The 12,842-nt window shown below is 41.6% G+C and overlaps 1 protein-coding gene across 1 annotated transcript in view; it reads right to left on the reverse strand.

Moving 5' to 3' along the window:
- Positions 1–12,842, reverse strand: part of LOC104498895 (X-linked interleukin-1 receptor accessory protein-like 2) — a 28,585-nt gene that overhangs the window by 14,583 nt on the left and 1,160 nt on the right. Inside the window, exons 2-3 of the mRNA XM_010142330.1 lie at positions 11,701–11,830; positions 5,105–5,250 (exon numbers count right to left, since the gene is read on the reverse strand). Of these exons, the coding sequence (XP_010140632.1) occupies positions 5,105–5,250; positions 11,701–11,830 (276 nt within the window). The remainder of the gene's footprint in view (positions 1–5,104; positions 5,251–11,700; positions 11,831–12,842) is intronic.

Below are 12,842 nucleotides of genomic sequence, written 5' to 3' on the forward strand. Positions count from 1 at the left end.
GAGGTTAGATATTCCAGACATATTGTACCACTCTGGGGAGGTTCTAGTCCCCCCCAAATTATTAAACTTTGGTTTTATATTTATGAAACCAGTGGATGACCTGATATGAGCTGCCAACCAGGACTTCAGCTGAATCACTGGAGAATGAACTGAGCGTCCAGAATGCCCAAGATAATGGGAGAAGCCAGGAGCACACATCAGGCTGTTAAGAGCCACTTTGTGTGAGTTGTGACGGCTACTAACAGAGTGCTCACATGTTTGTTTAGTACACATTATACTTTAATGGGAACTAGAGCTAGTTAAAATTTCCTACTGGGATGCTTTTGCTAGGAAACATCACAAGCAGTCTGCCTCAACGAACTTCACAAATGCATCCCAAGGCAATTATCCATCTTTTACAGCTGGGCAACAGCGGCATAGAAAAGTGAAGCAATATGGTCAAGGTCATTCAGTAGACCAGTGCCAGAATGGGGTAAAAAACGTTAATACCAGTCCAGTGCTCTACCTGATGTAAGACACAAAGAGTGTTGCTCTTTAGCCTGAGATGTCCTCTGAACAAAATATTGCTCATAACCCCGCTTGGCATATTACTTAGCCGTACAAGACAGAAGATGACAATTTGACAATAGCTACCTCTAACAGCCTGTATTAGTTTAGATAAGACGTCATGAAGATTGCTGCTGCTGTGATAAATACAACGTGAAAACATAAAAACTGTAAGACAGGCCAGACAAAGTTTTTGTGATCTTTACGCTTCTAAAACTTAGGTCAGAAGAAATTACTGCTATGTCATTCGTGTCGTTTTTGAGATAAAAAGCAAATTGGTTGTGTATCTTTGGGCTTATTCTTGCCTTGCCATGCCTTGTATTTCAGTAATTAACATCAGATGTCAGGCTATTCCCAGTCTGCAGAATCTCCGATGTCTGTCTGGTAAGAAGCCATGGACTAATAGATGGAAAAAGTCTATTTTAATAGCTATTTAATCTCTCTGAGAGCACAGAGAATGCATGGGACTTTCATTACACTGCAAGATAGGGTTAGCATGTGTTCTGGGGATAAAGTTGGTCAAATGGAGTTGGTTAAAACCACTTTTCATGGAAAAAACTGTTTCTGTTGTTGTAGTGAATCTTTTTTGCTAGGAAAGTGAGATGATGGCAAAGTGGTAGCCCACAAGGGAGCACAGACTTGTGTCCACTTGCTAGGGCAATGGCAGAGTATCAAGCAAAACCACAAAAATCCAGCCCAAAAGGCAGATTTGATCTGCTTTTGCACATCCTGTATTTGTCCTACTGCCCCGTGAACTCTCCTAGAGACCAGATATAATGAGGCAGAACGCCAAGGCTTTTGTGCTCCTTATTTTCGTTCCAAGCCGGAGGCAATGGAGAAAACCTCAGAATGTTCAGTGTTCCTGCCTGCTCCAGCTCTTAGTCTCTGTCTCTGATTAATGCCTTACTCGTCAAGCGGTCCTCCCTGAGGTCAATAGGGAAGGCAGCACACCCAGCGTTAGGAAAGGAGTTGAATCTGGGCTTTGTGCTTTAATATTGACTGAAAATTAGTAAAGAGTAATATTCTGATAGTTTCTAATGTGAAATAATGTAGAAGGACTTAGCCACAATGTATCACAGCGGATTATGGTCTTTAAAATAACAAGAGTCTCATAAATACCAAATAAATGAGAGACAAATATTATTTTAGAAGGTTCCTCATCATTTAGTACTGTTATCATTATCAAAAAAAATCCTCAAAACTAGTTTCCTGCATGTCTTGAATAAAGGCAGCCTTCCTGAAATAAATGGGGAGCAAACATCCTTCTAATATTTACTTTTATCTAAATTCCCTGCTTCTTTCTGCTAAAAGCATGGCTTGATTTTATTCCACCATTCCTGACAAGTTTTTCATGTTCCAGGACAGTTATATTATAGACTGTGTAGACTTCAATCACTAAAATACCGGACTGCTTTCAAACTCATTTGAAGTGAATCCTGAACTATTTCCACAACTATGGGACAAGTGTATTGTGCTTCCATGTAACTTGAGCACCAAACGTGTGAGGACAGCATGGAGAAAAAAAGAAGAGCAAACCCAGGATTGTCCAGAACTTATTTTTGAACTACTTGAAGGCAAATAACAATGTGGTCTTGAATTAAGTCAGTAAAGAAGAACGTGACAACAGACAGTGGTATTCAGGTCTCAGAAGCATCGCTCGTTCCGTCTTTGCATTGGTAGCTTTGGGTGTTTGAAACAGGACTTAGTTCTTTCTCAGTCAAAAAAATATTTAAAAACTCCTAAATGTCGATGCATGCTCTGGGGCTGTCAGTGCTGCGGTGCTGTACGGACCGCACTCCGGTATTCTCCAAACTCATTTGTGAGGACCGTGCCACTAATACAGTAAAAGACTTCAACATATTTTACCTCAAATATTTGAACAGTTCCTTTTTCTCCCTTAAAGCAAAGTATGTGCTTAAAAATAACTACCTGATGCCAAAACAAGAATTAACCCTAGAAACTCTTATCTACAGCTGTAACTTGGATTTGGGGTTTACTCCTGGTTTTTTATCCAAGCCTTCCTAGTTTCTCAGGACCCATGACTACACCTGATGTACCACAACCACACCTTTGAACCGAGGGCAGACATAACCTACAGCACTGTGACACCGGGAGACAAAAGGGAGCTACCAGCACCTCTTGCTGAACAGGGATAACGCAGCCCTTAGCAGGTCAGACTTTGGAGCGAGGGGCATTTCTCTGGCTGAGAGATCTGTGCTTCCTCTTTACTGCTCAGCAGCTTTCTACCAGTCCTGCCCTTAATCTTGTCACAGGTCGGTAAATAATACAGTAGTATATCCTGGCTCGCCAATACTCCACAGCCAAATGCAAGCTGGAGAAAGCTAGGATAAGAAAGAAGGAACGATACCAAGTTGCAGAGAGGAAAAGTTTGGTCAAGTATTCGTAAGAACTTAATAAATAAGAAACAGGATAATGGGACCGTCAGTCGAAGGACACAGTGAAAATACCGTGGTTATTTTAAATGACACTCTAATAGCTTGAAAATCAACTACTGAGGATGCCTGAGGGGAATATAAGCTTTCTACAGCCACAGTGTGGAGAGAAATGAAATAGTAGCTGAGAAGTGATCCTTTCCACCTCAAATTCTGTATTCAGCAGGGCTTCTTCCATAATGCCAGCAGACCTCTGAAGTGCCCGCATTCTCTTGTTATAAATAAACCTAGCTTGTTATTCTAATATATGCAACACAGCTGAACATTTAACAGTGTCAACATAGATATACTCACTATCAGTTGTACGTTTATGAGGTTCAGTGGATGGAAAGGTAGAATGCTTTTTACACTAAAGAGGCTAATCCTTCATCATGATGACCAGGCTCCTGAATTAAAGTTGGGACATCCTGTCAGTTTAGATGTTGAATATACGTCTGTGTGTGTTCCACACCAACAACTGTAGACTCTTGTTTCTCAGAGGGGTTTGCACCTCCTGTACTGTGCTTTATCACTCAGTGTAAAACATAACCCATGTTATGCCCTTCTTTCTGGAACGACATAAAACTCTCACATATAGAGGAAACTGCAAGTAGGGGTTGATTAAAATGGTTTTGACAGGACTGCACACTGTACTTTCAGACATAGAATCTGGGTGTCACATGAAAGAATAGTAAGAAAAGGGGATGTTGATCCAAAAGCTTCCTCTCCCTAGCAGCCCTTTTTCGTCTCAACAGCACCCCTCCCTCACCTTTTATTTATATGAAACACAGCTCTTAGCATCCAGCTAAGAGTGTCTTCAGGTGAACCGATGACTGTGTATTTTTTCCAGAACTGCAGTGCCCCATCTAAAGAGGTCTTGCTGGTCTCTGTGTTTTTCCACCTGGCTCTTATTTGTCCCATGGTTATGTCTACGCTAGGCTGAGAGGTCAATCTGCAGCATGCTCAGGTACTAACAGTATATTCAAACCTTCTCCAAACGGTGACACTTCTGTGGGATTTTGCTGCAACTCTGATGATGGAGGGCACTGGCTTTTTCAACTGACACTAACACTTGCAATCCACAACCTGCTGAGAAGGGTGTCTTTGGCCTTAGTGCTCTGAAAGCACAGGAAGGACGGGAACAGAGCTTGCAGATGTGCCTCTTGAAAACATTTCTTCTTCTCCTGTTTTGGTAAATCAATTTACAGACAAAAATAACGGCAGAGACCTGGACAATGTACTAACTCTTCAGTCAATCGCCTGTGCTGATGGCTCCGTGCTTTCACATCACATCTTTATCCTGAGTGTGTAACTTCCTTTGCTCTCCCAACAGTTAAGTTTTGTACTCCCTAATGCACAGTATCTTAGAGAGATCACCATCAAATTTAAATGTCACCCTGCTTACGAACAGGAGAGGTGACTGAACAAACAGCATTAGAACTGTAATGAGATGCTGTTACACTCCTTCTGATAATGACTTCTACCAACAGCAGAGCATAGGAGCACCTTTCAGTTTGGAACACTCAAACCCAGATGGTTTCCTTTCTGCTACAGATAACTTGTCAGCAGTGGTAGCCTCAATTCCAGGTACAGTACTAAGCAAAGCAACCATGACGGGGTAATTCTCCATTGATTTGTAGCTCCCACTGCAGTTAGAAATCAAAGCACAAGGCAACTCTTGAAAGCTTTAAATTTAAACAACATTTAAACTCCACAGGAAGTGGAGAAATATGAGAACATCTGACCTCACTGCTGAGGTTCCTGTTCTAAGAAATGCACGTTTTAATTCCATCACACAATTACCTCTGGTCTAGCCAGTCAACTCTGGGTTGAATTCAAAGGTTGTTTAGACCAAGATACTTCTACTGATTCTATTGGTGCTTTGCGGGTGACTGCGCTCCAGGCAAATGCATCACTGCCAGGCTAATTCACTAGAGACCAAAGATCAATTAATGAATTTTTTTCACAACTGGTAAACTGAAGCTCTAACACAAACACACTTCAGCTCCAAGCAGGCAGACAGGAGGAGTCCAGCCTGGCTCAGAGGTCAGCAGGACCTTTGCTTCTGGCTGACCTGCTTCTGCTGAGGCAAATGAGAGTACAGATAATTAAATAAGGAGAACTACCTTTCTTGCGCAGAAGAACGCTGGCATGTTTCCGTCCATTTCTGTTTTCCACGTGACACGTATAGTTAGCCAGGTCTGCCTCCTCTACAGCATCAAAGATCAGTGTCAACTCAACTTCTTTTTCTCCAAGATGTTCTCTGAGGAGTCTGAAAGGAAGGACACAGTCTTTGCTTAACTGATCTAATATGGCTGATAGATTCAGAAGAGAACCACAAGATACACAGTGCTCCTGGCATTCTTCCTCCTGGAGGAGGACTTAGGAGCAGACTCGCATTGCCTGGAAGAGACTTCACAGAGGCATCTCCCATGACAACCCACCATGTTGCGAGGAGCTGAAGTGCAGGAAGAGTCACTACGAGTGCAATGGTTGCATGTCGCTTGTTTACCTCAGTTCCACCAGCACTAAATGCTAAAAACAATGTTTCTGTTAAAAGAAGCATAAATCTCCACTTTCAAGAGAAGTAAATAGATGCTGCTAAGGCATCACTGAGCACACTACAAGGCAATATTTTAAAGGCTGGGTGTTGTGAGACATTTTAAAGCAGTCTGGAAAATCAATGGAAGGAGCCATGCTACTCTGGAATGTTCCTCTATTTTGGGGGGCTAGATCCTGACTTTAAACGGAACCGTGTCAAGAGTTCTCTGCTCCTTTGAGAGGACAGAGGAGACGTGCAAAATCCCCACAAAAGGAACAGACAATTCTAGCAGACTCTCAGGTCAGGGTACAGGCTTTTCATGTCCCTGCTCTAACGTGAGCATTAGAAAGAATGCAAAGTAAATGTAAGTGTTTTCTGATGTTGACATTAAGTCTAAAAATACAATGTCCTATTCTCTCAAAAGGCTTCTTAGCAGCTGCTGAAGAAAATGTTACTAGTCTTTTGAATAAGGAAATGTAACATCAAGTAAAATCTACCAGATTAATTTGGTCCTGTTGGGGTACTGCTGCATGATGTGTAAGGGGGTAAACATGCCATGCGTGATGTCCTCACAGTCACCTCTGAACTCACCACTGCAGAGCGCTTCAGTGAGGCTTTTGTCTGAGAAGGTAGTGTACGGCACAAAGAGGAAAAGTATAACTAAGATCAAGGTTCACCAAAAAGGAAGTATTTTCTCTGGAGACTGAAGAGAGGCAGTTGGGCAGAAAGTAATTCACCGGAGCACTGTTGGTACTGGATAAGAACTGCTTCTGGAGAGCTTAAAATTTTTCAGTAACAACAAACCCCAAAGGTGTCTATTATAAACTGAAGTTGGTTTGTGATTTCCGATGTGCACACACTTTTTCTTATGTACATAACTTTATGGAACTCCAAATTTGAAATCAAATCAGGAGTGAGGTATGAGGGCATTGCACTAGACAATCAAGCATGCAAGCCTGACTGCTACAAACCACATATTTACAGCAAGATTTCACAAAGCACATCGCCTTCAAAGGCTTGTGTGATGTGACAGAACTCAGAAGATGTACCAGAGCATCCACAAAAATTCAGCTGCTTCCACTACAGCTGTGTAAGTTGCAAAAAAGCAAGTGGATAAACATTAGTTTAAAAGCAGGCATGTGTGTTGCGTATGGAAACTTGGATTGCATCTTTTTTGCAAATTCACTCTCATTTACTGCATATTTTTGCATTTTTTTTCTTTAATTCTGGCCCTGAGTCCAAGCGCTGAAAATAACGCAAGAAAGGTTGAATTTGCATCATTTCTGGCCAGAAAAGAAACATCCCACGAGAGCCTGATCTGCTTGCAGGCTCAAATCATTCTAAATCATTGGGGGGTCAGACAAATTAATTCTCATTTACCTATTCATATTCCATATGCATATACAGCGAAATATTTTAAACTCAGGAAAGTCTTTCTTCTCTGTTAGTAAATAACATGCTCTGCAATTTCTGGCCTACAAATCCTGCTGCAAGGAACAAATAAAATCAGAGAATAAAACCAAATTAAACAGAGAAGGCATGTGGGACACTAATCTGGAGCATTCTGTGAATGTTCAGACTGTCTTGTGTTTACTGCAATCAGCATATTTTACACAGAAAAAAATGTACACAGATCACAATGAAGAGAAAGTAATTATTCTGAATCTATTTAAAATAAAATAATCGACCCTTAACCTACATTTAAATAATACATGATCAGCTAAAAAAGAGTTTTATAAAAAAGAATATGCATTTGGACTGAGGATTTTTTCACTTATTTTCATGCTAATTTCAATCTTTAGGAAGAGAACTCTTTAGAACGGGATCTATCACGAAAATGCTGTCAGACACTTAAACATTATGCTGGTAGCAAAGTGTAGAAAGCGTGGTGGTGTTAAACCTGTCACCACTGCCCTTTTCCCCCCCTCTTTTAACCGGTACACTACAACTTCATCACTGCCACAGAAGTACACCGCTGGTCACTACGTCTTTTTTGATATGTGTGCAGCCTTCCACTGACTGCATCTTGAAGTTAGTTCAGAGAACATTGAGCACAGCATGCAGGGGCTGGGGGGGCGGTGAGGAATGGAAACCAGCATCAAGAAGTAAGACCTTAAAGCTGCAATAGTGTTAGTTGCATGACCAGAAGATGAAGCTCTGCCCCTGTGTGAGTTGGGGGAAACTTTGCCAGCAACACTGCCAACACACGCCAGCTTCCACGAGTTGAGAAAATAATGGCTCTTGTTTCTGGTTTGATGAACAAAATGTAAGAGCAGTAACATCATTTAATGCAGAGGTAAATCAGTGGTGCTAGAGACCTCACAACAAACAGGATGGAGGGAGGGAGGGGAGAGGTGGGTGAAGCAAAAAAATATCCAATCCTTTCTTTTTATTCAAGCTGAAGCATTTTATTTGACCTGAAACACTACATTTTGTCTACTGATTATTTTTAAGTTAAGAAAATATGATCTAAAACGGTGTCATTTCAAAATACAAATGTTTCCTTTGAAAAATATTCCATGTTTCAGATTTTTCAAATCTTTTGTCGTATTTTTCCAATCCATTTACGCACTAAGTTGAATCTGAAGTTAAAATACTTTCCCTTTGAAGCCATATTTTCCTAAAATGTTCAGGTTTTGTAGGATCATGCATGTAAGGGCCATAAGAAAGCTTCAGCTGGGTCTCTTCGCAATACTAGGACATTAAATCCAAACCTTTACTGACCTGCCTGCGAATTGGGACTTCACGAAATGTAAACTTTTAGTCTTTATATAGTTGAGGATGTGGACTGTGAACAGGGATGCGAACTCTAGTCCCTTCTTTCTAGGCCTTAACAATAGTCTGTAGATGAAAGGACAGATGTGTGTGTACGTAAGCACCTCTCCAGAGAAAAGCAGTTCAATGGAGGACATGGCACAGCAATCCTCCCTCTCACTTTCCTGCACTCTGTTTCTCATTCTGTGCCCAGTAACTCTCTACTTGAACAGTGTAAGCTTTTCACGGGAGGGCTGTCATTTCCACACTCCTCTGCAAAGTACCCGGCACATTAGCCAGACAGTGATGGTAATTCTGCCTCTCTCCTGCCGCATCCCCTCCTAAAAGAATACAGCCTCATCTTGTCTGAGCATTTTGCAACTATCGGTTGACTTCTGTTGGTGAAAGATAGAATTAATGCCTCTAGAATGAGTTAAACCATTAAAAATGGAGAAGAGAGGTCAAAAAATAAGGACAAACATACCGTACCAGCTGAGCATTGTGAGGTACCTGCAAGTTGTTTGGCAGCGCTGCCTGAAGAAGAAAAAGCAGCAACTCATAGGTGGCTGAAAGAGTAAGATTTATGCCTGAAAATACCTCTTTGCCATAGCAGTGAGACGGAGTTGAAATTTGCTGTGGGCTCCTTTGATAATTAGGTACAAGTGACAACTCTGCAGGCAGGCTTAAAGACTCTGATTCCTTCTTTAATAGCCCTGGTTCAATTTACATGACATTTTTATTGCTGCTGTGAAAAACCCACCTGGCAGGCAAAGTCTCTTTCTCCGTTTCCCTCTATGCATGCCTAACATTTGGGGATCTTAATTCATGGGAAGACAAGGAGGCAGGTTAAAGAGGGAGGCTAGGCAGGGGGTCATCGCCCCTGAGTCCTGCAATGCTGATTAGTTCCCTTTTATTATGGTCTGTAATAAGGTCTAATAAAAAATGAGAAACCCAGAACTACACACATATTACTCATGGTCAAGTCTGCTTACCAAAAGCCATGGTTCCATGGGTTTGATTTGAACAGAAATGCTCAAGTCTTTGTGCATCCTCATTCCAGTGCTTTCATAACAGCACACTAATTGACTGGTAACTCTTCGTGCTCGAGGAGGCAAACTCGGGGAGGATGTTTTGTACTCCCACACCACATTAATTTGCAAACATGTGCTCTCATCACATACAGCAAACCCAGCAACAAAACATATGGGTATGGTCCAGAGTAAGGACAGCACCAGTGCTGCTAAATTTGGGCACTGATTTAAGACATACAGCAAACCCAGCGACAAAACATATGGGTATGGCCCAGAGTAAGGACAGCATCAGTGCTGCTAAATTTGGGCACTGATTTAAGACAGAGTTAAAACATTAGATACTTGCCAAAGGAACAAACCCAGAGAAAATCTTGGCCTGGCTGTAACAATACTTCATTACCTGTTTTTCAACATTCTCAGAAATGCGCTGGTAATGCCGTATAGAAGCAAACTGATGGGAAAAGCAGCTAACCAGCAAGTTCACCCTGTCTCATCACATTTGAAACATACATGACATTTTTTAAAATGCATCAATGAATAGCACAGGGTGGAAGATGTGGGCTGGCTCAGGACACCGACAGAACATCGGTGCTGCTCAGTTTCCCTGAAGCAGCCTACCTGCCATGGGACACATGAACAAGAGCTGCTACTTGGAAAAAGCATCTGCAAAAAGTTCCTCCTGCAGTTGCCATAGCTACTTCTAAAGGAAAAAAAAAGGAAGGACTGTGGCATTGCTGGTAATTGCAGCAGTATTGCAGTAGGTTTTGGCAAATGCTGTTTTTAATGCTGGCTGTGATGCACAGGAGATTAGGTACGTGATAAGTAGCTTTGTTGAAGAGAAGATTTACTGAATTGTGACGGGTCTGTAAACTGAGTTAAAGCATTTTAACAGAGTAAGAGAAGGGAGTTGTCACAACATTAATCTGAAACATTAATGTGTAATGAGATGGCACAATGAAGGACAAATACAGCTTTTCCAAACTCAATTTCACTAACAAATGCACATAAAGGAAAAGTTCTGCACTGTGCTAATGTTGGAGAGATCTTTAAATACAAACCTCAAATTGTCTTTCTGATGCAGAGGAAGAACACGACCAGAATCACTTTGTTCATACATATACACCAGAGAGGACACAATGTCATTATTACGGCAATGGCAGAAGTTTCCAATACTGCAATTTGTGGTCAGAAGCCCAGAAGAGGATTGTACACTTAGAGCCACTCTGGCAATATACGATGAATTCCATCTGTATGCAGTTAAGGTGCAATGTTAGGTCAGTTGGTTTAGTGTATCTTAACAACTAGCGGCTACATGGCTGAACTTCAAATTATTGATCAAGTAATAATGCAATGGAATCCCTCTCTCTGCCAGCTCTCCAAAACCACTTTTATAAGAAAAAAAACGTCTCATAAATGAGACCAAAAAAAGGTGCAACGGAAGGTGCAAAGACCTTGGCTTTCTTTATAATCTATATTCATCATGCCTACAGGAGCTGGGACCACCTTGTCCATAGCACAACCACAGCTTAGTCTTTGTGCAAAGAGCTGTTAATCGGGTAATTACTAAACAAGGAAGACAAGAAGATCCTTTCAGGTGCAAATTCTATGAAAGTTCAAGGGGCTACAAGTATTTGTTTGCTTTTCAGCTGGTACAACAAACGATAACCGGCACCTGGAACAAGCCAAGAACAAGCTGGATATGGGACACCCTCATAGAGTGACTTCCTTCTGTCCCTTAGGTGTTAAGCATGGAGGAACAAATGCTGCTCAGGTTCAAGGGGCTACAAGTATTTGCTTTTCAGCTGGTACAACAAACGATAACCGGCATCTGGAACAAGCCAAGAACAAGCTGGATATGGGACACCCTCATAGAGTGACTTCCTTCTGTCCCTTAGGTGTTAAGCATGGAGGAACAAATGCTGCTCTTTGAAAGCCCTGGTTAAGACATACTGAGAGCTGCATCACAGGCAGACAACCCATTCAGTAGAAGAGAAAAAGCCTGGTGACTTTGACAGGAGACTATTCGTCTTTAAGACTAATGCTGATGCTGAAATGAATGTCATCTTGCCAAGGACTGCCACGAGGGGCAGCTGCTGTAGTCAGCATCATTTCCACGCAGGGCTAAAACCAACACCCAGAACACTCAAGAGACCCTTCAGCTACCACCAGGGGAATCTGGAAACAGATTTTTCAGGCACATATAGCTACTATGTCTTTAGAGTTTATTCACTAGAAAGGAGAGGGAGCAGTGCACACTGTTCCAGTTCCAAGTCATTCATCACTCTTTAGACAGAAAACTATTTCCACTTCCAACTAAAAACCTGTTTAAAAAAAAAAAAACCAACAGGCTTTTGGGACATAAAATGTTTTTACCAGTAAATACTCCAAAAAGTACCTGACTTCGCCTTCTCTAATGTGACCTTCTAATTCTTCTATGAATTTTTCCCCTTTCATCCAGTAGATCATGGGGCCCGATTCTCCACTGAATCCAAAGAAAGCTTTGCAGGCCACAGTCAGCGGGTTTCCTGAGGACAAGAAGAAAAGACAGGGTTAGACGCTTCATCACAGCTACTAGTGAGAGAATGATTATGAGAAATCTCAACACCTCAGATGAAGCTCCCCTTTAAAAATTAGAGGGAAAAAAAAAAAAGAAGGAATAACAATAAACCATAGGAAAAAGGGTAATGTTGACTTGCATTTACAGGAAATAGCTGTGAAATAAAACTCTGAGGTTATTTAACAATTTATTTTTCCCAGAAAGATGCTACATGAACAAGGAGAAGGTATGGAACTGGTGGCAACATAAGGTGACGTCAGATTGATTGTTAAAAAGAAAGAGATGATTTCTTTGTTAGACACCCAGGATCTCTACCAGGACTGGGGAGCGTGCCCTAAGGGGCAGGTATATCACCGGACTGGCTTACTGCTGCTATCCACCCGTAAAAAAGACACAGTAATAATTTCTTCCTCACTTAGAAAGAAATCAAATGTTAATGAAGTCTTAGTAAGTTGTTCAGAGAGCTTTTAAAGATCCCCAAGTAATACATGATGCCAGTGAGCACCAACAACACTCATGTTACTGTCAATAGGCTTTTGGCAAAAGACCAAACTTCAAAGCATTATTCAAGCCATACAGTAAAGAATTCTCCCTTTCAGCTCTGCAAAAATACTTCCAAAAGAAAGAAAATGAAACTTGGAAACTAATCAGATTTCTTTTCTCTCCAAGAATTCAGCATTTAGATGGGTTTTTGTTTGGCTCCAGCTTTTGCTGTACAAGCTAGTCCAGGACTGTGCTTACACTGCCAGGACAGATGGTCATCTCCCTGCAGAAGACAAAAAAAATACTCCCCAACCCCCAAACAAGTCAGGGAATTGATAAGAACCATGCCCATTCCCCTAGTATGCAAATACGGCTGCTGCACCCACTTCTCTTTGCGTGTTTTACCCAGCATAGGTGGTCCAGCTTACAGAGCTGGAGAGACACCAACTTATACGGGAGGACAAACCTCATTTAATGTCCATGGAGACTCCTGCTGA

The sequence above is a fragment of the Buceros rhinoceros genome, unplaced genomic scaffold, assembly GCF_000710305.1.
Source record: "Buceros rhinoceros silvestris isolate BGI_N320 unplaced genomic scaffold, ASM71030v1 scaffold8888, whole genome shotgun sequence".
Classification (NCBI taxonomy): Eukaryota; Metazoa; Chordata; class Aves; order Bucerotiformes; family Bucerotidae; genus Buceros; species Buceros rhinoceros.